General features: G+C 41.3%; 1 protein-coding gene across 2 annotated transcripts in view; it reads right to left on the bottom strand.

The window, feature by feature from the left end:
- Positions 1–24,949, bottom strand: part of TTC1 (tetratricopeptide repeat domain 1) — a 73,501-nt gene that overhangs the window by 42,301 nt on the left and 6,251 nt on the right. The window contains exons 2-3 of one of the 2 annotated variants that reach the window (XM_060008437.1): positions 10,801–11,014; positions 9,329–9,693 (exon numbers count right to left, since the gene is read on the bottom strand). In XM_060008437.1, the coding sequence (XP_059864420.1) occupies positions 9,329–9,661 (333 nt within the window). In that variant the 5' untranslated portion in view covers positions 9,662–9,693; positions 10,801–11,014. Of the gene's footprint in view, positions 1–9,328; positions 9,694–10,774; positions 11,015–24,949 lie in introns of both variants that reach the window. The other variant, XM_060008436.1, reaches the window with a different exon arrangement.

The following is a 24,949-nucleotide window of genomic DNA, read 5'->3' on the forward strand; positions in this document are numbered from 1 at the left end:
ATGTTCACTTTCCGTGTTAGAATCAATCACTAAGGTTTTTTCTCTTTTTATTGGTCTAATACTCACATCCTCTGAATCAGAACTATACTCTGAAGAACTATCATCTTCTGAGACACTAGTATATATGTCGCTCGGACAATCAGAGAAAGTATCTGCATAAAATTCACTGAAAAATTCTTCTTCATTCAAAACTTCACGATGCGTCATTTTAGAAAATATTATGGTAATAAACTTGCATTTATAATATACACAAGGTTGGAACAAAAACCTAACGGAGGAAAATGTGAATGATAACGGCAATCATAAGTTGTGTAATGAACCCTTGATCAATTTAAGCTCTAACAACTTAGCATGGTGATATTAATTAACTGTATCATTCTCTAAAAACATATTGATACGTCTCTGGTCAATAACATTCAGGTTACAAAAACGTATTAATATGTCTCTGGTCAATAATGTGTTAATTAAATAATTCTACAGTGACCATGTGTTTAATAGACAACGGAGAAAAACAAGAGGTTCACATCAGCAAGTTAACTTCCATACTGTAACTCTATCAGCAGCTATCTGCTTCCCCCTGCAGCTTTGTAAAGTAACTGCTACAAAATAAAACTTGGCACAAACTTAGTCAAGCACAGTAAGCAGAGATCAATCACACCTGGGTAAAAAGGATGATTAAAAAAAGCTACACACTTGCTAAAAGGCTGGAAAGTGGAAGCCTATGCAATAAAACTTTCTGCTTCAGTCCTATTTAGGTGGGATAAGGAAACCTCAAACTGAAAGGCCTAGGGACACCAGTCCTACAAATTATTCTGAAGGGAATTCTTTATCATTAAAAAGGGAACAAAAGCTTCAGTTTTGTTTTCTTTGAAATCTGACATCACTTGCCTTACAGATATAGACACACTTGCTCTTTCCACAAGTCATTTTTACTAGTCCACTAGGAGTTTGGAGGGAGAATCTCCAGATTTTGGTTATAGTTAGAACCTGACTCTCATTAAGTCTTACCCTTCTGAGGAAAGATGACTGATATTGAAAATACTTCCTTGTTTCTTAACTCAGAAAATCCCATCTCCCAAAACTCAATTTAACAGAAATAAATTTTCTTATTTTGGTACTGCTTAAATTCTGCCCAACAACTCTTTCTTTAAGTTTTTTAGACCTTGAGCACAGATCTGGGTAAAAGAAAATATCCTATTATTAAGCTCTTCTGATGCTGGATGGAGTCACTATACAGGTTAATCAATACTTCTTGTTTTGGAAGCTTAGTCATCTGTGTCCATCTAGCCCTCTGTCTCCCAAAGTGTGGCCACAGTTCTACCTGAACCAAAATGACCTGGGAGATAAGCAACAAGGATTTACCGTATAGCACAGGGAATTATATTCAATATCTTGTAATAACCTATAATGGAATATAATCAAGAAAAAATATAACTGAATCATTCTGCTGTATACCTGAAACTAACACAATATGTAAATCAACTATACTTCAATTAAAAAAAACAAAAAAACCTGAGGATGCTTATTAACAAAGTAGATGCCACCTCACAAGTCTGTGGTATCAAACGCTTCTGAGGGCTTTGCATGTTTAGTAAGTTTCCTGTGATTCTTAGACACAATTAAGTTTGAGAACCACTGATCTACACAGAGAGATCTTCCTTAATAAACACCGGAAACACTGAATGCCACTTTAACTTCTCCATCAGCAGATAACTTCCAAATGTTTTAGGGTAAAACAACCCTTACTTCCCCTGGTTTAAACTCAGAATCAGAAATCTAAGGTCCCTTCCTTAGAGACTGTCATACAGAGTGAAGTCAGAAAGAGAAAAACAAATATTGTATATTAACGCATATATGTGGAATCTAGAAAAATGGTACAGATGAACCTGTTTGCAAGGTAGAAATGAGACACAGATGTAGAGAACAAACATATGGACACCAAGGAGGGAAAGCTGGGGGTGGGTGGTGGTGGGGGTGGTGGTGGTGGTGGTGGTGGTGGGGGTGGTGGTGGGGGTGGTGGGGGTGGTGGGATGAATTGGGAGATTGGGATTGACATATATACACTAATATGTATAAAGTAGATAACTAATAAGAACCTGCTGTATAAAAAAATTAAATTAAAAAAAAATCTAAGGTCCCTTCCAGTTCTTAAATTCTAGGATTTTATTTAATCACTTGCCAATAGCATTCATTAAACTCAATGCTGGTAAACTCTAAGAAATTGGTAAATATGGCAACCTTAGTTCAAAAGGATGCCCATTAAGGGAAACAAATCAGAAAGGGTTTTCTCATAAGGTTAACAGAATATGCAGGCCACTATAGAAAAGTTACTGAAAACTTTCTGGAAGCAACCAAGAGAATTGTTCCCTGCAAACATGTCCATTGTTACAACACTGATAAGATTATGAAAATATTGCAATGAGGCAGGAGAAACATGGAAATCAAAAGGATTATGTGGGATTTAAGAAAAATGAGAGCGACGGGGGAAAGACTGATATAGAACTTTGGCACTAAACCAATACTTCAATAATGGCTCCTGTTTAAAGACTACACAGGCTTAAAGGAAAAAACAATCCTTTACAGTTTCAGAACCTAAGGAAAACGTTTTAAAATCCCAGAAACCATATGTTGTGAGCCCACGTTCACCAAGCAACAGACTTTTGTATCTATTACTTAACTGTATCTACGCATTTGTAAATGAACACTATGTGCCGACAACTGGCACCAGGGAGCAAATCCATTAAAAGGACGAAATCTGCATTTGGGCTTACAAATAAAAAAGCTTTTTCATTTGCAAGCAAGAATTAAATCACCAGAGCCCTGACGAACTCCAAGTCCCTCCATCATCTCCATATTTGTAAAGGGCATCACCAGCTACCCAGTAGCCAAAGCCAAGGAATCAAGCTTATTTCTCACTCCAGCCCTCCCAACTGAATCCAGTATGTCTCGTCAACTCCACTTCCAAAATGCAGCCTGAAATCATTCACTTACCTTCACTCGATCCACAGTTCAAGCTACCATCATCTTCGCCCAGCTCGCCATGTTAGGCCCTAGCTGGTCCCCGTGCTCCACTCTGCCCCCACCCCCTGCGTTCTCTGCACAACCACCAGAATACTCTTAATAAGATGGAAATAACTTTCATCTTTCCGCTGGCTTAACTACCCATCTGTTTCCTACTGCACTTGGAAAAAAATTCAAATCCCTTACCATGGCTCACAAAGTGTTCCATCATCAGACCCTCTCTTATTTCATCCCCCGATTCTCTTCCTTAATCACTATGCTCCCACTAATGGCCCTTCCACTCCTTGCATGCCAAGAATACAGCCACACCTGTAGGGTCTTTATACTAACTGCTCCCCTTCTATGGAATATTTTCCTCTCAGATACACATTTGACTCCTTTTCCCATCCAAGTCTTTCCCGAAATGGCACCTCCCCAGAGAGGCCTTTCCTGACCAACCAATTTTAAGTAGTCCTGCCCATGGTTCCAACTCCCATGCCTACTTCACTTCATCTTATCATTCCCCCCACCCCACCCATACCAACTAGAATATACATATGAGAGATGTGTGTCTTATTCACCACTGTATTCCTAAGTGCCTCAAACAATGCCTGGCATGTGGAAGAAATGCAAACATTTCTTGAATAAATGAATGATAAAATCTCTGTAATTTGTAAGACCAATTACTGGCCCTCATGGGAGAGAGAAAACATTATTCAGCTATTTAATGAAGGAAGACTATGTGCAAGGCCCCATGACAGTGGTCCTCAAACTTTAGTGCGTGCACAAGAATGAGAGAATTTATACGTGAGGCATAAGAACCCCATTTTGACAAGCAGCCCACAAAAGATGATTCTCTTACATCAATATCACCACAATGCAGTATATTCCATAGGTCCCCAAACTATAAGCATCTTTGTATCAGAATATTATTATAGCAATAATTCTCATCTGCTACCAGATATGTCTTCCTCAGCCAAGCCTTTAAGAATCACTTATTTGGGGCTTCCCTGGTGGCGCAGTGGTTGAGAATCTGCCTGCCAATGCAGGGGACGTGGGTTTGAGCCCTGGTTTGGGAAGATCCGACTATGCCACGGAGCAACTAGGCCCGTGAGCCACAACTACTGAGCCTGCGCGTCTGGAGCCTGTGCTCCTCAACAAGAGAGGCTGCGACAGTGAGAGGCCTGCGCACCGTGATGAAGAGTGGCCCCTGCTTGCCGCAACTAGAGAAAGCTCTCGCACAGAAACGAAGACCCAACACAGCCAAAAATAAATAAATAAATTTAAAAAAAAGAATCAATTATTTGCTTTGCAGATCTAGTACATCTCAAATGTAAGCTAAAATCCTATTCCTCTAGGTAGTCATAGCTACATTTAAGGTTTCACAAACAGTTAAGATTGCTGCTGAAACAAACACACACATAGTGCTTTCCTTAAGAGATTTTGCCAGTTTTAAATGAATCTTAACTGCCTTCCTCCTCTGTTACTCTTGATCTGCTGAGAACTGGCACCCTCTTGAGCCTGGATCATCTTCTCAGCCACAGGGCAAGTCAAGTCAGCTTGAATAACAGACTTTAGCTTTTTTTTTTTTCTCTTTCTTTTTTGCGGTACGCGGGCCTCTCACTGCTGTGGCCTCTCCCGTGGCGGAGCACAGGCTCCAGACGCACAGGCTCAGCGGCCATGGCTCATGGGCCCAGCAGCTCCGCGGCATGTGGGATCTTCCCGGACCAGGGTACGAACCCGTGTCCCCTGCATCGGCAGGTGGACTCTCAACCACTGCGCCACCAGGGAAGCCCCAGACTTTAGCTATTAATACTTGATACATTTAGTAATACGTATATCCTATGATAGCATATCTTTCCCAAATCCTCAAAGGTCAGCTTTATGTGCTTTTTTCTTTAGTAGAAAGTCCACCCTGGTTGTAAAGAATCAAGTTTTTATTTATATTCTCAAATTGGAATAACTTTTATTGTTGTTGATCATAAATGTAATACATGCTTACCATAAAAAAAGCAAACATTACAAAATTATATTAAATATAAATGAAAACTTCCCAATAATCACACCTTTTAGAGCTACTCACTTTTTATAATTTGGTGTATATCCTGCCAAACTTTCATGTATAAACATATTTTCACACAGGTTTTTAACGTAAAAGGAATCATCACTGACTGTTCCATAACCCTCTATAAAGAGAAAACACCTGGGTGTCTCCTCTACTCTCAACACTCACTCTGAACACTTCTGTGACCAAATGTGTAGGAGTTTCTCCCACACCAAGCAACTCCAGCTCTGCAGTGGACTCCAGCCAATGTCCTACACTTTAACTCAATTCTGACACTATCTGCCTAGAGATAGGGTCAGACTCCACAGGTTAAGCACTGAGTTCCACAAGACTGGCTCCATCCTCACTTCAGATACCAACTGCAAGTCCAGGCTGTCATTTCTACTTTTTTTGGTCTGTTTATATATTTTTTCTTTTTTTCCTGTAGTTGATGTACAATATTATATGTTACATAAAAGGTGTACAATATTATATGTTACATAAAAGGTGTACAACATAGTTATCCACAATTTTTTAAGATTATACCCCATTTATAATTATTATAAAATTTTGCCTATATTCCCTGTGTTGCACAACATATCCCCGTAGCTTATTTATTTTGAATATAGTAATTTGGACCTCTTAATCCACTACTCCTATCTTGCTCCTCCCTCCTTCCCCTCCCCAATGGTAACCACTAATTTGTTTTCTGTATCTGTGAGTCTGTTTCTTTTTTGTTATATTCACTAGTTTGTTTTACTTTTTAGATGCCACATATAAGTGATATCATACAGTATTTGTCTTTGTCTGACTTCTTTCACTTAGCATAATGCCCTCCAAGTCCATCCATGTTGTTGCAGTCACCTCTGCTTTTGACCCATGGGCTATAAGTTGGCGGCTTCCACGACCACCTCCTCAGGTTCAATTAATTTGCTAGAGGGGCTCACAGAACTCAGGAAAGCAGTTTACTTATTAGGTTACCACTTTACTATAAAGGACATAACTCAGGAACAGTCAGATGGAAGAGATGTATAAAGCAAGGTATGTGGGAAGGGGCACTGAGCCTCCATGCCCTATGGATATGCACCCTCCCACCACCTATATGTGTTCACCAACTACGAAGCTCTCTGAACCCAATCCTTTGGGTTTTTTATGGAGGCTTCATTAAGTTAGCATGATTGATTAATCACTGGTCATTAGTGATTACTGGTCATTAGTGATTAACTCAACCTTCAGCCCCTCTCCCTTCCCCAGAGATGGGGGTGAAGTGGGGTGAGGCTGAGAGCTCCAAACTCTGACAACTAGACCTCATCCTTAGGGGCTTTCCAAAAGTCATCACATTAACATTAACTCAGGTGTGGTTGAAAGAGGCTTGTTATGAGTAACAAAATGAACCTTTATCTCTTTCCACCTAGGAAATCCCAAAGGTTTTAGGAACTCTGTGCCAGGAACTGGACAAACACCAAATACATGTTTATTATAAATCATATTATCACACCTGCTTATTAATACATTTAACATTCAGGCATTACTCCATGCCAATACTAATATTTATCTCTTTAATGACTACATTGTACACTACCACATAAATATGCCAAAAATGTTTAAAGTAATACCCTCTGTTCAACATTAGTTCTAGTTTTCTAAAATTTCTAAAATTATGAATGATCCTGCAATGTATCTTTATATATACATCTATACATATTTTTAATAACTTCCTTAAAATAAGTGACTAGAAGAGAATCAGGTTTAAAGCTGTACTGTCTAATATGGTACTCACTAGGCACGTGTGACCACTTAAATTAACTGAAATAAAAAATTTAAAAATTCATTTTATCAGCTGTACTAGCCACATTTCAACTGCTCAACAGCCAGATGACTGTTAAAATGTGGCAGTCAATGGCCGGTGGCTACCATACTTGACAGTGTAGATACAGAACACTCCCATCATTGCAAAAGGTTCCACTGGTAGCCCTGATCTAGAGAAATGTTCATATAAAAATTTGATATCTGTACCCCATAGAAATGATGTAGCAATCCAAACTCCCAATATCAGTACATGAATTCCTACCTCCTCTTCTTGTCAACATCAGATCAATGTTCTGATCTGAGAGATGAGACATGTTTTAATTTGCATTTAAAAATTATTAGTGAGGCTGAAAGTCTGCACATTTTGTGGCCATTTGTGTTTATTTTTGTTGTTGAATTATCTGAACTTTGTCTACTTTAAAAGAATCAAGCTTAAACATATCCTTTTCCCAATGACCCATAAAACCAAACCTTATGTGCAGCAAAGAGACATTTCTTCATCTGTTTTGCTGGTTTCCTAATATTAATTTCACAGAGATATTTATTAAAGCAGCATAAAAATAGCTAATACTACAATTGGGGTGAGTTACCCAGGTGTACACAGTTGTCAAAACTCACTGAGCGGGACTTTCCTGGTGGCACAGCGGTTAAGAATCCGCCTGCCAATGCAGAGGACATGAGTTCGAGCCCTGGTCTGGGAAGATCCCACATGCCACGGAGCAACTAAGTCCATGTGCCACAACTACTGAGCCTGCGCGCCTAGAACCCGTGCTCCGCAACAAGAGAAGCCTGCGCACCGCAACGAAGAGTAGCTCCCACTCACTGCAACTAGAGAAAGGCTGCACGCAGTAACAAAAGACCCAACGCAGCGCCACCCCGCAAAAAAAAAAAAACAAACAAAAAACTCACTGAGCTGTACACATCAGAGCTTAAACAATTTCACAACATGTAAATTATACCTTAATTTTTATAATGGGGATGGAGAGCAGAGTATGTAACATTTTGAGGCAAACCACTCAATTGTCAAACCGATGGCAATCCTCTGTATCAGGGCAAAATATATTAAAGTATTAGAAAAGCATTGCTAACATTTTAACATAGACGTTTTGTCAATGTTTCTAAAAAGCCTGCACCAGTGATGTGAAAGCTGAACCAAACACTCACTTTCTGGAAAATCATTGCCCTGATGTTACTGTACGGTACTTGATTTAATTTTCCGAGCCATTTCTGGTGAGGTCGTTCATGAACTGGGCTCATTTCTGCCCTTTATCCTTCTCTTCTGGTAGCACACACTAACACAAAAGCTAACATATGCATGTTAAAACCAACAGATTTGATCATGAAAAGTGCCTAAGGAAGGACACAGACAAGGCCTAAGGAAGGTGAGGTTTTCCTCACCTTCCACTACCTCCCCACTCCCATTCTCACACTGCACATTTACCATCTCAGTCCAGCACCAATCCATCATAACCTGTTCACTGAGTGAGCTCTTCAGAGGCATAAGCCACAAATCTCATTCACGTTCTTTGCAAACTCAGATATTACAGTAACTCTTCATGCGACCTTGCTTACGGGATCAGAAGGAAGGATATATGGAGGACACTAAGCCTCTCCTTCCCAAAGTGAAGGCTTGCTCAGTTACTAAGCCCAGGGCAAAGTAGCAGGAAAGTGTGCATTTTATTAGGACATCTGCTTTGTAGGAAGACAGCTGTTTTTGTTATTAAGTTCTACATATTTTGGCTTTGGAATCAAGGAGATCTGGGTTTGAGAATCAGTTCTGCTATTTATTAGGTATGTGATTTCAGGCAAGTTACTGTACTACTCTAAGCTGTTCTCTTATAGGTTGTTAACAGTATATGTCATAGGCATGTTGTGAAGATTAAAACACAAGTAACATTTTAAGCTCAGTGGCTGGCACATTTCTGGTGTTTAACAAATGACAGCTACCATCACACACAATTCTGTTCCTCAAGAACGAACTGTAAATGACACAGGTCCCAGTCACTGCTCTCTGTAGCCAAATCATTACCACCAGGAAATCCAGGCAGTCTTTTTGCTAACAATGGATTAGCATAAACAAGCAGCATACCATAATTCTATAAAGTCTGACCAAAAAAATAGCCATTACAGGAATTTCAGCAGCCAACCATAGATCATTAAAAAAAGCTAAAAGGTATATATATATATATATATATATATATATATATATGTTAGAAACAATTACACAAGATGAACGTAAGAACTCAAAGTTCACAGGAAAAAAAGGAAATTTCTTTGCTATGCAGACACACTCAATGCTGCCCCACCATGCCACTGATTTATCTCAGATCCATCACTACTAAAACAACAAACATACAGATGGGCAAGTCACTCTTTACCACAAATGAAGCAGTCTATGATAGAGCATCAGCCACATTTATTCACTTTAAAAAGCAGTTTACATGACAGATCATGCACAATAAACAAAACACTTACCTTTTTCTCTTCATCTGGCATGTTTTTTTCCAGTTCCATTAGGTATTCTTCATCTAGTTCAGAAGAATTCACATCATTATCAGGTTTGTTCTCAACCTTGCCCACTCCTGGCTCTTCCTTCTCAAATGAGGCACTTGCATCATGAAAGCACTCCTCTTCTTCTTGGTCCTCCTGGGGATGGGCCTCAACATCGCTAAGCAGCTTGCTCTGGGAATGGTGATCTTTGGCATTAGACACTGGAGGGTCAACACGCTCTGCTTCCTGGAGCTCTGTTACTTTCAAACCATTGAACAGATCCTCTGGAACCCTACAGTTTTCTGACTTCTCCCCCATGCTGAATCAGTGAGGGAGGTGAAGCTGAAACTCTGGGAAAGAGAAAACATGTTAGGTAATGGTATCTATCTATCAAATCCTACCTATCACACCTAAACAAACTTCTGCATCAAAGCCCAAATCACACCCTAACTTCCTTTCACTGGAACTAATGCATTTATATATTCATATATAAAGGGCATCATACGCCCATAAATAATGCCAAATGTAATTTTAACTGATTCCCTTTTCAGAACTTCTTATAAGCAACGAGACACCGATTTTAATGTGGTTCTTCCACTTTCCACTGCTCTCAGTTTGTCGGGGTAGCAAGAAATAGGCAGAAGCGAAAACAATGGCAAGAAAAATGAAGCGTCTCTAATAATTTTTATTCAGAACGAATAGCCAGATCATAAATAAGGAACCACGGCCTGTCTTTCCAGCACCACCACACGAAGCTCAAAAATAAGTTTCTGTTGGAGCTAAAAATACAATCCGTGCCAAAAGAATCATCATCAACTTCCCCCACATGCGTGTGGTAGAGCCAACGCAGGTTATAGTGGGAGGCCCTGGCTCAGGTGGCCCTAATCAGCATTCCCGAGGGGGTCAGAATCAGCCACGAAAAGCGTGGCTCTCAACCCTGGCTGCACAACGTTAACACCTGGGACGCTTTAGCAAGTTCTGCTGCCCAGATCTTATATTCCAGATTCTGATTTGTTGCTCTGGCGTGGAGCCAGGGCACCTGTATCTTTAAAAAGGCATCCGAGGTGATTCTCACGTGCAGCCAATTGAGAACCAGTGCTGTAGAAGCTGAGTCAGATCGTCAGCACCGCCGCCCCTCCGGTCGCAGTAAAATCACGCCAACGACCCTTGTGTTGCGACAAGAACCCGAATTCGCTCCAGCTCGTCCCAAGAAAACTTAAAACAGCACGATTTTATTACGGAGACTTTGCCTCCACAGCAACGTTTTGTTTCTCCCCGCTCCCAGGTCTAGTGGAAAAACACAGGGGTTTGAGGCCTCAGAGTTGTGGGGGCCTCAGGCCCCCATAGGGCCACCCCACCCTTCCTTCTCAAAGGTTCGTCCCGTAGCTGTGTCCCTCACCGCTAAGAAAAGAGACCTGTGGGGCTACTCACAGCTTCACAGCTCCTCTCGTCCTCACCTTCTTCGCCTCTGAGATCCTCTACTTCCGCTCAGTCAGATGCTCTTCCGTCGGCGCTGACCAATACCGTCGCTGTTGGCAAAGCATCCTGGGAAATGTAGTAAAACCTCAGGGTGACAGGGCGTTGCTGTCGCTGTGTGACGTCATTGTCCGGGCTTAAATATGAGCGACGGTTACCGTCTTGGGTTACGGCAAGAGTCCGCGCTACTACGCACTGCAGGAAAAAAAGGAAAAGCGAAAGGCTGTTTCTATGATGTTCCTTTTACACCTCCGTTACGACCTCTTTCATGTCAGCTATGCTGTGTATAGTAGCATGAACCTGAAGCATGAACCTTGTCCAGAAATAAAGTTTTCCCTCTTATGTTTCTCAAAGTGTGTCTTTCAAGGGGTCTACCGCTAGATAAAAACAGTGTTGACAATAATACTAAGTTGTTATCTCCTTTTTCCATACTCCTTCTTTCATGAACGTACAATGGATTTTTCTAAAGGTTATGTGTCCTGTGATAGTGCAATGAACTGAACGCAGAAGGAGTGATGAGACTCCAGATGTCTTCTATTAAGGCAGAGGTTAGCAAAACTGTAAAACAATGCCACTCTTCTCACTATATATATTTTTTTGTTTTGGAAAACACAGTATCTATAAAAAGGTTATTTATGTTGCATATAATGGGTGTATTGTTATCTTAATGGACAAATTAACATAAGAATGTTTTCATTTCTACTAGTAAATATTGATAGGTATAACTCACATAAACAAAAGCTTTTTGTGGTCCTCAATAATATTCGAGAGTGTTAAGTGGTCCTGGAACCAGAAGTGAACTGTTGGCCTATACATTCATTCAAGAAATGTTTACTAAATGTTTATTAGACCCCAAGCATTGCCCACTAGGAATACAGAATAAGGGATATTGAGATATCCCTTAAGGTAGCCAGACATGTTACCAGCAAGAACAGCAGGGTATTAGTTAGTTTTCTATAATTCACAGAATCTATTGCAGAGATAGCTGGGAGGGACTTTTTCCAGAAGGATATCAAATTTATTTCTTCAATTTATGTCTAAATGAGGTTATGCATACAGTTATATTTTTGTGTAAATCAAAAGCTTTAATATACTGAAAGTAAACATTAAAAATATATCAGAATTTTGGAAACCTTTTAATATTTCTTAATTTTCTAAATACAGCAAGAACTATAAAAAGGTAAGTGGTTTGGTCTTATGATCTTCAAGAAATCCTGTTAATAAATTCTGGTGTGATAGAAAGGCTATAAATTTCAGAGCAAACTAAATAAGTATATAAGTTAAATAAATGCATTACAATGTCACCTTCTTTACTAGCTGTCCAACTTTGGACAATAATTCTAGTAGCTAACCTTGATTGATTATGTGCTTATTAGGTGCTACATGCTGTGAAAAATGCTTTAGATGGATTATTTGATTATTTGATTTCTAATTCTGGCTCTGCCACTTGACTAGCTGTGTGACACTGGGACAAATTACTTAATGCTTCTAAGCTTAATATATAAATTTACCTCATACGTAAAAATTGGGATGGGTAACAATGGTTCCTCCCTCTTTAGTTTTTTGGCAGAAAGAAATGATATAATCTAGAAGACAAGGACCCACAGGACTTGGCACATAATATTTAATTAATGTGAGAGACAATAATAATATGTGACAGGGCTTGTGACAATAGCTGTGTACCAGAAACCTAATAAGAAACAGTCCCTGCCCTCCCCCATCCCAAGGAATGCACAGGCTAGTGGGGGAGGGGAAGGGTGGGATAAAGGCACTACTGAGCGTAAAGGAAGAAGCAATCCATTCTTTTCTTTTAACATCAAGAAGAACAAACATCCAGTTGGACCAATTTGGTAGATCTTCACTAATAAGATATTTGAGTTAGTCTGTTGAAAGAGGAATAATTCATTAAGAGGACAAAAACTAAAGAGGCTGAAGGACATCTTGAAAATATTAGGAGCATTCTGGGGAATGATAAGCAGTCGGATGTTGCTGAGGTAGAGAGCACAAAGCACGAAACATTTTTAGAGATGCAAGCCCACCAGTCAATTCTGGGAACCATGGAGATTTTGTCTCTTTGTGCTTACAACCCCTCTGTAAAAGGAAAAGAAATGTTTTTCATCTAGAGGGCAGTTCTGTTATTTTCCCAGCGCAAAGACCATGTCTGTCTTGTTTACAGTTGTAAGGGGTCAGTGAACATCCTGTTATCACATGGGTGAATGAACCTCTTTCAGGAATTTATGGCCAAAACACTGAGTAACTCAGTGCTCTGATGGGTTGCGTAAGAAGATTTTGAGACTTCTGGAACTTCCTTATACCACTGTTGTAAGAATTAAACACAGAAAGTGAAGGGCTTAAGATAGAAAAAAATACTTTAATATTAATAGCACTTAGCGTGGCAAGTGCCCAATAAATATTTGCTGTTATTGTAATCATTATTATTAACGAAGGTATTATAGTATTACCACTATTATGACCAATTACTAATAGTAATTTAATTATTACTTGTGTTACTAATGATAACCAATAATATTATTAATAGTGATAATATGTGTGAAGTTTTCATTCACACCCCCCCAGACAAGGGACTGAGCACCTAAGTTTGTTGAAAGAATGGAAGCTGAACATGGATGAATAAATAATGAATGAATGAATGCTAGGCAGCATACTAGACCCTGTGGTAGGTACAGCAATAAATCTGGAGAGTAGCAAAATAATCATTTACTCTTTGCTTTTCTCCCTGGTGGGGAGCAGCTGGGTGGTTTCTTAGTGGCACATGCCCATCTCTCAATCATAAGGAGTTGCCCACTTGGTCTGGGCCAGCTAGCTCTGGGCTGGGAGCAGAGCAGGGACTAGGAAGGGGGTAAGCAAGTCTCAGCAATGGGTAGAAGTGATGGAAGATATTAGAGAAGGAGTCTTATACTCAAGGGTGCTCCTCTGGGTCACTGGCATGGCAACGGGATTGTTGCCCAGTATGGTGGTTAAGAGTGTAAGTTCTAGTGTCAGACTGCCTGGGTTTGAATCCCTGCTCTGCCTCTTAGCAGCTGTGTGATATAATTTTGGACAAGTCACTTAACCTTAACACCTACCTCGGAAAGTTTCATGAAGCTTAAATGGGATAACGAACCTAAAACACTTTGTACAGACCCCAGCTCAAACTTTAACTGTATTTTAAATTAAAGCAATTTATTTTAATTGCTTTGTGGAGAATCTGCAGGCAGAGATGGAAATCACTCCTGCCTCTCCCAGTGACTTATTATGTACACACTGTACTAAAACTTTAGGAGGCTCTGTGCATCTATGCTCCCTGGAGCTAGAGATTTAAGCCTATGCTACACTGATTCAGTCCTTTTTGTGCTCAATGTGAATATATTAATACCACAAGGCTACTGAGCCCAGCTTTGGGGACAAAGCTTTACACTCTGGTATCCTCTAAGTCCTGGGCTCCTTCTCCCAGAGTTGGGGTGCTTGAATTTGCTAAAGCAGGGTCCAATAGTCAGGGATGTATATAAAAATATATAATTAACAGGTAGATCCTGTATTCTTATAGTGTTTCCAAGGGATGCTATGGCTTTTTTTTTTCCAGTTCTAATTTTCAAATTGAGATTTCTTGATAGGAGACATAATCAAGAGTTAACATCCTGTGCATTTAAATTTCTAGATTTTTGTTTCCCTGTGATCAGCATGTCCAATAGTAATAGATGTGAGACATGTATGTGTAACAGAGAAGAACAAACCTGACCCCATGTTAGATCTATTCCTTTAGCTCTAACCCTTGTGCTCTGTCGCCTGTGCTTAGTCATGCTGGCTCTGTACCTTTGTAAAAGAATGTTGCCTATAGCCTGCAATAGACCAAACAGCTCGTTCTCAAGGCTCTGACCTTTAAAGGTATAACACTTTCCCATTAAAAAGTTGCAGAACAGAGAATAACATTTGGCTTGTTGGAGGTTTATAGGAACATTGTGACCACATCTATGTGGACAGCTGCAAGAATAAAGGATTTCTGGCATAAGAAGTTTGCAACAACTAGCCACACCCCTCCCCTTTTAGTATGAAAGAAGCCTGAATTCTAACTCAGGTAAGATGGTTCTTTGGGACACTAGGCCACCATCTTTTCGGTCTGCTGGCTTTCTGAATAAAGTCGCTATTCCTTGCCCCTCGTCTCTCAATTTATTGGTCTGTCGTGTGGTGAGCAGTACAAGCTTGGATTCGGTAATGTATGCAATTTTTAAAGTTCTAGCAGGGTGCTTCCTTGGTGGTGCAGTGGTTAAGAATCTGCCTGCTAATGCAGGGGACACGGGTTCAAGCCCTGGTCCGGGAAGATCCCACGTGCTGCATAGCAAGTAAGCCTGCGAGCCACAACTACTGAGCCCACGTGCCACAACTACTGAAGCCTGCATGCCTAGAGCCTGTGCTCCACAACTGGAGAAGCCACGGCAATGAGAAGCCCGCACACTGCAACAAAGAGTAGCCCCCGCCCACCGCAACTAGAGAAAAGCCCGCACACAGCAACGGAGAGCCAACGCAGCCAAAATAAATAAATAAATAAATTAAAAAAAAAATTTGAATCTGTACTCAGATTTCATAAAATTTACAGTTAAAAAAATAGATTCATATATCCAAAATTTTCAAAAATACTTGCCAAATGACTGAGTCAAATACTAGTTTTTTAATTTAAATTTAATTAATATGAAATAAAACCATTAATATGGTTGCACTAGTCACATTTCAAATGCTCAACAGCCACATGAAGCTAATGTCTACAGTACCAGATAAGAGAGGCTTAGATCTTCCAGAAAAACAGCTAACTAACATTCATAGAGAACTTAGGTGTGTCAGGGGGTGTGCGCATTATTTTACATTTGTAATTGTACGTAATCCTTACAACAACCCTGGCCTCCCTACTTTCACCCTTTCTTCCTATGATCCCATCACCATGCAGTAGTAACCAGACTGATCTTTTAAACACACGAGTCCTGTTCAAGTCTTAACCATTTTCACTGGCTTCTCAGTCTGATTAGAATAAAATCTAAAATTCCTTGTCATGACCCATAAGGCCCATGTAAGCTGATCTCTACCTACCTCTCTGACCTCATCTTGTACCACTGTCCCTCTTGGGTGCTGACTACTCTCTTCCTTCCTAAAACACAATATTTTCCCCACCTCAAGACCTTTCTGTTCCACTTTCCCTCTGCCTGATGCCATTAACAGCTCTTCCCATGGTTTGCTCATTCTCATTCTGCAGGTCTTGCCTAAATATCACTTAAGTAGCTCACTCTATTACATCACCCGGTCTCCTTCATACCATTTATCACATCTGTAACAATCTTGAGTATTTATTTACTTGATTATAATAACTCCTTCTACTAGACTGTAAGAGCCACAAGGATTGAGCTCGTCTGTCTTCTTTGCTGTGAAATCCACACAGCCCAGCACAATGCCTGCTGCACAATAGAAACTCAAATATTGTATAAATGGATGACATTGAAAGGTATTATTATTACAAATGATAAGACTGACGCTCAGACAGGTTAAAAGTTTTCCCCAAGGTCACACAGCTAGTCGAACAGAACAAGGACATAAAGCTGGGTCTAACCACAAAGTCTGTGCTTTTCTAAAGAACAAAAGGGGTGGGCAGATATAGTCTCCTTAACTGTTAAAGGAGAAGTGGCTTTGAAGGTGATTTATATCTATAAAAAATATGGATATATACTTGGCAGGAAAACTCAGCAGTTTTTCATTGTCAAGCTAATGGCTCAGAGCCTGGTTAAAGATGAGGCCTTTAATGCTGGTAGTGGATGGATGAAGGTACCATATAAAATGGAGTCTGACAGTCTTGGAGGGAGTCATGCAGAAGACTGCCAAGGCAAGCATCCTGCACTCACTTGCCCTACTGCCCAACCCCCCTCTGCCCTCAATCTCTGTCATCTGGATCAAGAAAGGGAATTCGTGCCCCAACCACAAATGGAATGACTGAGCTAGGACATTTTTTTCCCCTGGGACTCATCCGCTGGACCAAACAATTTATTCTGAGTTAGGACACATACTTCCAACCCTCACTTTACTATATTAAATGTCAATGCCCATTTTAAAGCATAAAGCATTGTGTTCAGGATGTATAAACCTTTGCACGTTCAGGCAGCAGGCCAATTTTGGTCCAGCAGGTGTCAAGGACGGGAGTCAGAGGGAAGAAGGGATTGTTTGCTGAGTGCCAACTGGTTGTCAGGCACTGTGCTGAACATTTTCATCTGTCATTCCCCTCACTGAATCCTCCCAGGCTCCCATTTAAAGGGGGAGGAAATCTTTTCACTCTAGAAAGGAGACTGGTTTCTTTGTCATCCTTTGTTCAGGTCAAAGCAGAGCCAGTCGATATTGGGGGAGCTAAATAACTTACAAATTCCACAGCAAGAAGCTCTGTCCCAGGTTTCAGATCTCAGCTTGGAGGTCCCCTCTCCGGGGGCTCACATTTTAAAGAGGATGCCTCTAACCACACCCCACCACTCCAGTGATTCTCTTTCACAGGGCTCCATTTCATGAATCATGGCACGTTAAAAAATTATTTTCAATTATTTTACTTCCTCCTTGTCTTTTCTGCTACAGATAAAGCATAGCAGTTTTAGAGCAAGAGTTGGCAAACTTTTCCTGGAAAGGGACAGGTAGTAAATATTTTAGGGCCTGTGGGCCATGTGGTCTCTGCTGCAACTACTAGACTGCTATTATCACCTGAAAGCTGCCAAAGACACCATGTAAATGAATGAGAACATGTGTGTTCCAATAAAACTTTATTTACAAAAGCAGACATTGGGCTGGACTTGATCAGTGACTGTAGTTTGCCAATTGCTGTTTTAGAGCATGGATTGTGGCATCAGACTGGCTGAGACTGAATCCCAGCTCAGCCCCCGACTAGTCCTGTAAACTTGGACAAGCTCCTTAACTTTAATAAACTCCCCATTCCTTATCTATAATGTAACATTATCTATAATATAACTCCCCATTCCTTATCTATAATGTAACATGGGGTAACAGTATTTTCCTTCTAGGGTGATTGGGAAGCATAAATGAATTAACATAAGTAAAATACTAGAACAGAGCCTGTCTCTTAAAATTTTTAATGTTAATGACATTAGTCTTAAGTGTCAGGAGGGCAAAGTCCACATCAGTTGTGCTTGGCACAGTGCCTTGCAAAATGTAAGCGGTCAAGGAACACTCGTAAACAAATGAATGAGTAAATGAATGAATGAATGAATGATCTCTCACTAGGATCATGAGAAAACCAGGGTTTATTCTGTTTTTATATATATATATATATATATATAAGTAGGCTTTTCTTTTTCGTTTTTAGTAGCATAAAAATTTCCCCTAATCCTAACTTTTAGCTGGGTTCTTCTCTATGAGGCTCAGACACCAGAATCAGACTGACATTTTCTCAAAGCCAGAAAAAAAGGGCAGCTTCCATTGTGCAAACCAGACATCCGCTGCGACAAAAACATCCCAAAGTATTTCCATGAATCCTTGGGGAAACCAATCAAAATACCAGCTTGTTTAGGAACCATCTTCCTTGGCCAAGCTGACTACCTCCCAGTATCCTGTGTCTTTGAGTTTAAGACTGTGAAAGCACTAAGTAACACCCCAAACATAATTTGAGGTCATTCCTAAAATATGATTTAGCAAGTTAAGATATTTGTAGATATTTACTTTGCTATTTAAAACATTAATTATGGGGGCTTCCCTGGTGGCGCAGTGGTTGAGAGTCCGCCTGCCGATGCAGCAGGGGACACGGGTTCGTGCCCCGGTCCGGGAAGATCCCACATGCCGTGGAGCCCGTGAGCCATGGTCGCTGAGCCTGCGCCTCCGGAGCCTGTGCTCCGCGGCGGGAGAGGCCACAACAGTGAGAGGCCCGCGTACCGCAAACAAAAAAACATTAATTATGGTCACCTCAGCAGATTTCTTGGATGAATAAATATTTGATAAATATTCACAGGTATTTTAAAGGCACAGATTATGAAACAAACCAACTTTCTCAATTTTCCTGTCATTTGTCCAATTATCCCTGTATTTAGAGATTACAGAGGAAATGACTGGCTGATCTATGATTTTTTCTTTTAACCATGGTACATTGGCTTAAGTTTTTCAGAGCCTAAGGTATGGAGTTATATGACCCATTGGAGAAATCTCATTTTATCTCCTTGTGTTCATAAGTAGTTCCATCCGAGTGCATTTAAGGTGCAATTTCCCCTTTATTATTGAATTTTATACTAGTTCAATCCCACTCTGGCACTAGGAAAATATATGGCTGTCTCAGGACACTTGTCTAGAAGTGATAGAAAAACACCAGCATCTCTGGGAAATAGGTCTAAGGTTGGATAATTTAATAACCCTTATCATTTACTTAGTACTTCAGAAGTTGACTGTGCATAATTGAAAAGGCATAAGCTCTGCATCTGTGTGTGCTCACGTGCAGATTTCTCTGGTTCTCCTAGCAGTTCTTAATTAGATAAGGCAAGTATTATTCTCATCTTACAGAAGAGAAAACTAAGGAAATGGAGAGCTGAAGGGTCTTCTTCAGGATGACCATGATAGCTAGTGGCATAGTTTCATTTACAGCCAGAGGGACAAAGAGATCTCATATTTCAGAAGCTTTGTCTCATTTGTTCCATGTACTCCTTGGTAGTCTGCTGAAGGCTATGGACCCCTTCTTAGAAAATGTTTTTAAAGGCATAAAGCAAAATACACAGGATTATGAAGAAAATAAATTATTTTGAAATATAGTTACTAAAATATGAGAAAAAATTTGTAAGGTAGATCTATATAAATGTATCTCTTTATTAACACATTAAATATGGCAGGTCTAATAACTACCATAATTTTGAGGTAGTGATAAACATAAATGATAACTTAACATGTCTGAAACAACTATAATATGCAACTATAATATGCTCTAAAATATCTGTGATTTCTTTTGGTGAAAAAGTCACAGATTCTCCTAATATTACTGTGGTCTGTTGCCTACAGTCATAATAGAAGGAAATGCTAAATTTCAAGTAGAGGTTAGGGAAAATAGGAATGAAATAGTTTTCTCCATCCAAATTCACAACCCTTCTCCCTGAATTTTATCCATGGTCCCGACAAGGTTCTGTAGACCTTAAGTTAAGAACTCCTTCTCTAGTCTAGTCCTTCATAAAGCAGATGAGAAAACTGGGGGCCAGAGAGAGAAAGTGATTATTTAGGATTGCTTAGCTATGTAATAGCAGGGATAAAACTAGAACCCAGGGCTTCCCTGGTGGCGCAGTGGTTGAGAGTCCACCTGCCGAAGCAGGGGACACGGGTTCGTACCCCGGTCCGGGAAGATCCCACATGCCGGGAGCGGCTGGGCCCCGTGAGCCATGGCTGCTGAGCCTGCGCGTCCGGAGCCTGTGCTCCACAACAGGAGAGGCCACAACAGTGAGAGGCCCGCGTACCACACACAAAAAAACAAAAAACCAGAACCCAGGGGTTGAAAAGGCCTTCCTTACAGGGCTATTATGAAGAGTAAATACAATAACATATGTAAATGCTGGCACAATATCAGGCACACAACAGCCATCTTGCAAAAAACATGGCCACCTGATGCAGTGGAAGCACACAGAGATGGGACTTTCTGGAAATCTCCTTAGATAAAAGGGGGACAGAGTCAGCTGTATGTGCCTTTTGCCCGTGTCCCTTTCCTTTTCCTGCCTGGAAGAGAGACATTGCGTCCACATTAGAAGGACAGTACAGGCAAATGCTAGAAGGGACACGGGGCTCTCCTCATGGTATGGAGCGGCCGCATTAACCCTGGGTCACCTACCCCCAGACTTCTCACACGACAGAAAAAAATCTGACTTGCTCAAGCCACTGCTACTTGTGTTCTGTTAGGTGCAGCCAACTCCCTCACTGACACACAGCTCTTGCTGGCCGGGTGGCTGACTGTCTCTGAACTTCTCACTCTGTAAGCGCAACACCAAGGTTTTCTGGTGAGGATCAGACGATACGTAGAACTTAACGCAGTGCCTGGCCCAATTTCAAGTGCAGAGTTAAAGGCAGCTGTTGCTACTATTTCTGTTTCAGTGTCTCGCAGTTCAGTGCTCTTTCTTCCGTATTGGCTCACAGCTTCAAAACCACACTCACCATTCCCATCTACCCCCCACCTACCCCCAGCACCCTTCTCCCCTCCCTCTGGTACACATGCCTCGAATTCAGCCTTGATTAAATGCTTATCATGTCTCACAGAAAGGAACAGTTTATGAAAATGCTGACAGAGGCAGAACACCTAATAATTAGTGGGTAACAACCACAGACATGGAAGCAGTTAGGAGGTTTATATAAATTCAGGGGATGAAAGCAACTTCTCATTTATTCCTCAGATTTCTTGCACAAGCCCTTGAGATGTTATTTCTGCCAGCAATGCTGACTTCACAGGAAGAATGTGGGATGAGAAGTGAGTGGTTGTAGGGGGCTGTGAATACCCCTTCCACCCCGCTCCAAACACCCCTTCAACCCCGCTCCTGTGGCCACTCTGCTGGACCTTTACCATCAGAGCTAGGGCCCTACGGGTGGTACTCTTGGCCTATGGTCTTGTCAACAGGACGGCGCTATTTCCCCACCTGGTCCTTTCCTTCCTTGGACATCCCTTTCCCCAGCACTGATGGACTGGGGACCACTTGGGATGCTAATGCCTTCCAAACTAGGCTTCCCGAGCCATGGGGCCTAGAAGCGAGGCACATGGCTCTCTACACTCAGGGCTGCCTGGGCCTCTGTAAGTGTACTGGGCAGGCTAAAATTTGGCACCCCTTCCAATTAATATCCTCTTATCATCATCTGTTAAAATAATATCACTAAAGAAATTCAGGTAGGAGGAAAAAAATGTCGGTAGAAGAAATAAGACTAAATTGGAATCCCAGCACCACTCCCCGGAAGTGATATTAGCAACAGTTTGCTGCGTAGCCTTCCAGAAAATTTTCATACACTGTAATGGACTGAATTGTGTTTCCCCCCTAATTCATATATTAAAACCCTAACTCCCAATGTGACTATATTTGGAGATAGAGCCTATAAGGAGGTAATAAAGGTTAAATGAGATCATAATGGTAGGGTCCTACTCCAATAAGACTGATGACCTTATAAGCAGAGGGAGAGACACCAGGGGTGCGTAGGCCAGAGAAAAGGCCATGTCAGGACACGGTGAGAAGGCAGTCATCTGTAAGCCACGGAGAGAGGCGTTGGAGAAACCTACATTGCCAACACCTTGAGCTTAGACTTCCAGCCTCTGGAACTGTGAGAAAATAAGTTTCTGTTATTTAAGGCACCCAGACTGTGGTATGTTGTTATGGCCGCCTGGGGTGACTAATACTCTGACTTCATTATGTAAGTATATGGGCAGGACAATTTATCAAAATATTTCATTGTGCTTAAACTCTCTATTTCTTCCTTCCCCTTCTTACTAAGGAGGCAGTCGGCATTTGCAATTCCTTAGCTCAGGGGCGGCTGAAGTGTCTTCCTCCTTAAGAGGTTTTCTTTACTTCCATTCCCAGGAGTACTATACATGTTTGCCAACATTCTCTCCAAAAGTATATTGTCAAACTTTGCCCTTCAGATTTTGTTTAGTGGGGATGAGGATGAACAGATTTTCTACAAATACAAATGCATAGGGAATTCCCTGGCAGTCCAATGGTTAGGACTGCACTGCCACTGCAGGGGGCATGAGTTCAATCCCTGGTCAGGGAACTAAGATCCCGCAAGCCACGCGGCACGGTCAAAAAAAAAATACCAAACCAAAACACATAGAAATAGATTAACCACCCAGTAGGGCCTATTAATGTTCTAAGAAAAAAATCCACGGGAGCATCTCTTATTGTTCCATGTACTTATTCTCTTGTTAACTCTCTTTTGTGATTTTTCTGAATCAGACAACTTTTGGGGAGGTAGGTTAAAGGGTACAAAATTAAGATTATTTAACAAATTATCCAGTCCTCATAAACAGGTCCATTATTTAGTTTCAAAGTTTCACCTCTGGTGAGGTGCCCACTGATTTTGTGAGGCTAACTTCAATTATTTTCAGCATACTTTAGTTCTACCCCACCTGCATGCTTCAAATGAATTAATCACTCTTTACCACCAGGCACTTAGGAAGAAAACAAATTATTTTCTGGTGTGGACAAAAAGGAACAGCAAGAAGCAACGTCAACTGTCTACCTTCCACTCCTCTTTCGCCTGACTTCAGGGCAGAAGACACCCACAGATTGAGACCTATTTTCTAGGTGGAGGTCTCTTACCGAAAGTTTAACACTCCTTCTGGATCAGAGCGTAGAACTTGGGTCTCCCCCTCCTGTGTCTGGGAGTCCCAGGACAGGGCTGCTTGTGAGGCCATGTGCCGATGGATACATACAAACAGTCCCGGGGTTCAACAAGCACCCCTCCCATGCCTGACCTTCCAGTCTTGTCCCTTAGCTTCCTACCACCCATCTCTTCCAAGTTTGTAAACAGGACTTTTCTACTCTAGGAGCTGAGTTCAGTTAAGGGGGCTCTTCTTTTGTCTGGGTTCTGCTGGGGAGTTGTACAAAGTTATATCTTGATTTGTGATACCTTTTGAGCCAAAACATAATCATCATTTGAATACCTATTTTTTTTTAAACTCTGTTTTTAAAGGGAGAAGAAACATTTGTATGAGAATGTTTCCAGGCACAGGCAGAACTAGAGCTTTAAGAAACATACTCTTTGCCATGATTACCAATGTTTTGTTGACTCTGACCAAACACGTGCACTGTACAGAGTTAGGTCTATGTTAGGAAAGAGTGGATTCTAAAAAAAATCTCCCCATCAAGAACTGCCTTTTAGAGCAGGAATGAGACCAATTAACTTGTCCACTAATTTATCCCAGTGATGTTTTAGCATTTCTTATAGATCCTCCCTCCCGTCAGGAAGCTACAGAGCTGGTTTGCTATTTAACCCAGCTGTCTATGCTAAAGTCCTGGGGCTCTCAAGGCATCAGTTTGAAGGACATTGGAAACTCCTCAAAATGTTTTATCTAGGAAGATTTTTCTAAGAACTAAAGCACAGAGAGCTGCTTTTATTATACCTTAAAATGAACAGCCCTTTAGATCTTAGATTTAGAAACAGTACTTATTTGGGGGCTTCTTAGTAAACCCTGCTCTGAGGGGCTCCTTGAATAGGATGAATGATGAGAAGAAGTCTGAGTGCTTGTGGAGGCTGCCTGGAGAGCTATTATGACCTCTTCTCACAGGAACGGACTCTGCCAGTAGCATCCTCTTGTGAGGGTAACTGGGACCAGCAGGGTGAGCACAACTCATGAAGACCTGTTTCTAACAGATCCTCTCACTTCGGGAGGATGAGGTGGGGTTTGAGAAGCAGTGAGTCTGATCAGGTTGATTGATTCTTTTCACCATTCATCCATCCCTTCCCCTGCTGAGGATTTCTGTGAGGGAGTCACAGCTGAGTCCCCAGTTACCCTCAAGGTCAGCTTCAAGGGCCTTGGATGAGAAGCCAGTTCCTGTCTCCTCAGCTTTAATTTCCAAGCCGCAGGCCTCCCTGGCTCACTCCCCTTGCTCCATCACAGTGACACAGTGACAGGGTGGGAGATGGGTGAGGGCTGGTACTAGCCGAGTCTTAGCCAGAACTTTGTCCACAGCCCATAATTTACACAGGTTTGATGGCCTCTAGATCCTGAGAAGTAGCAGCAGTAATTGAACACTGTACTGTTTCCCAGACTTCAGTCATTAGCATAGCCACACCATGATTTTTGCTATTTCTGTGGTCCTCTATTATTTTAAAATATATATTTAAAAATAATTTCCCCACTTAATAATTTTTTTTTTTTTTTTTTTTGTGGTACGCGGGCCTCTCACTGTTGTGGCCTCTCCCGTTGTGGAGCACAGGCTCCGGATGCGCAGGCCCAGCGGCCATGGCTCACGGGCCCAGCCGCTCCGCGGCATGTGGGATCTTCCCGGACCGGGGCACGAACCCATGTCCCCTGCATCGGCAGGCGGACTCTCAACCACTGCGCCACAAAGGAAGCCCTAAAATCTATTTTAAAAGAAAAATTTTATGTAATCTGCATAGTTGAAATACTAGTGCCACTTGCTCCAAAGAGAAGTTTTC

This window comes from Delphinus delphis, chromosome 3, assembly GCF_949987515.2.
Source record: "Delphinus delphis chromosome 3, mDelDel1.2, whole genome shotgun sequence".
Lineage (NCBI taxonomy): Eukaryota > Metazoa > Chordata > Mammalia > Artiodactyla > Delphinidae > Delphinus > Delphinus delphis.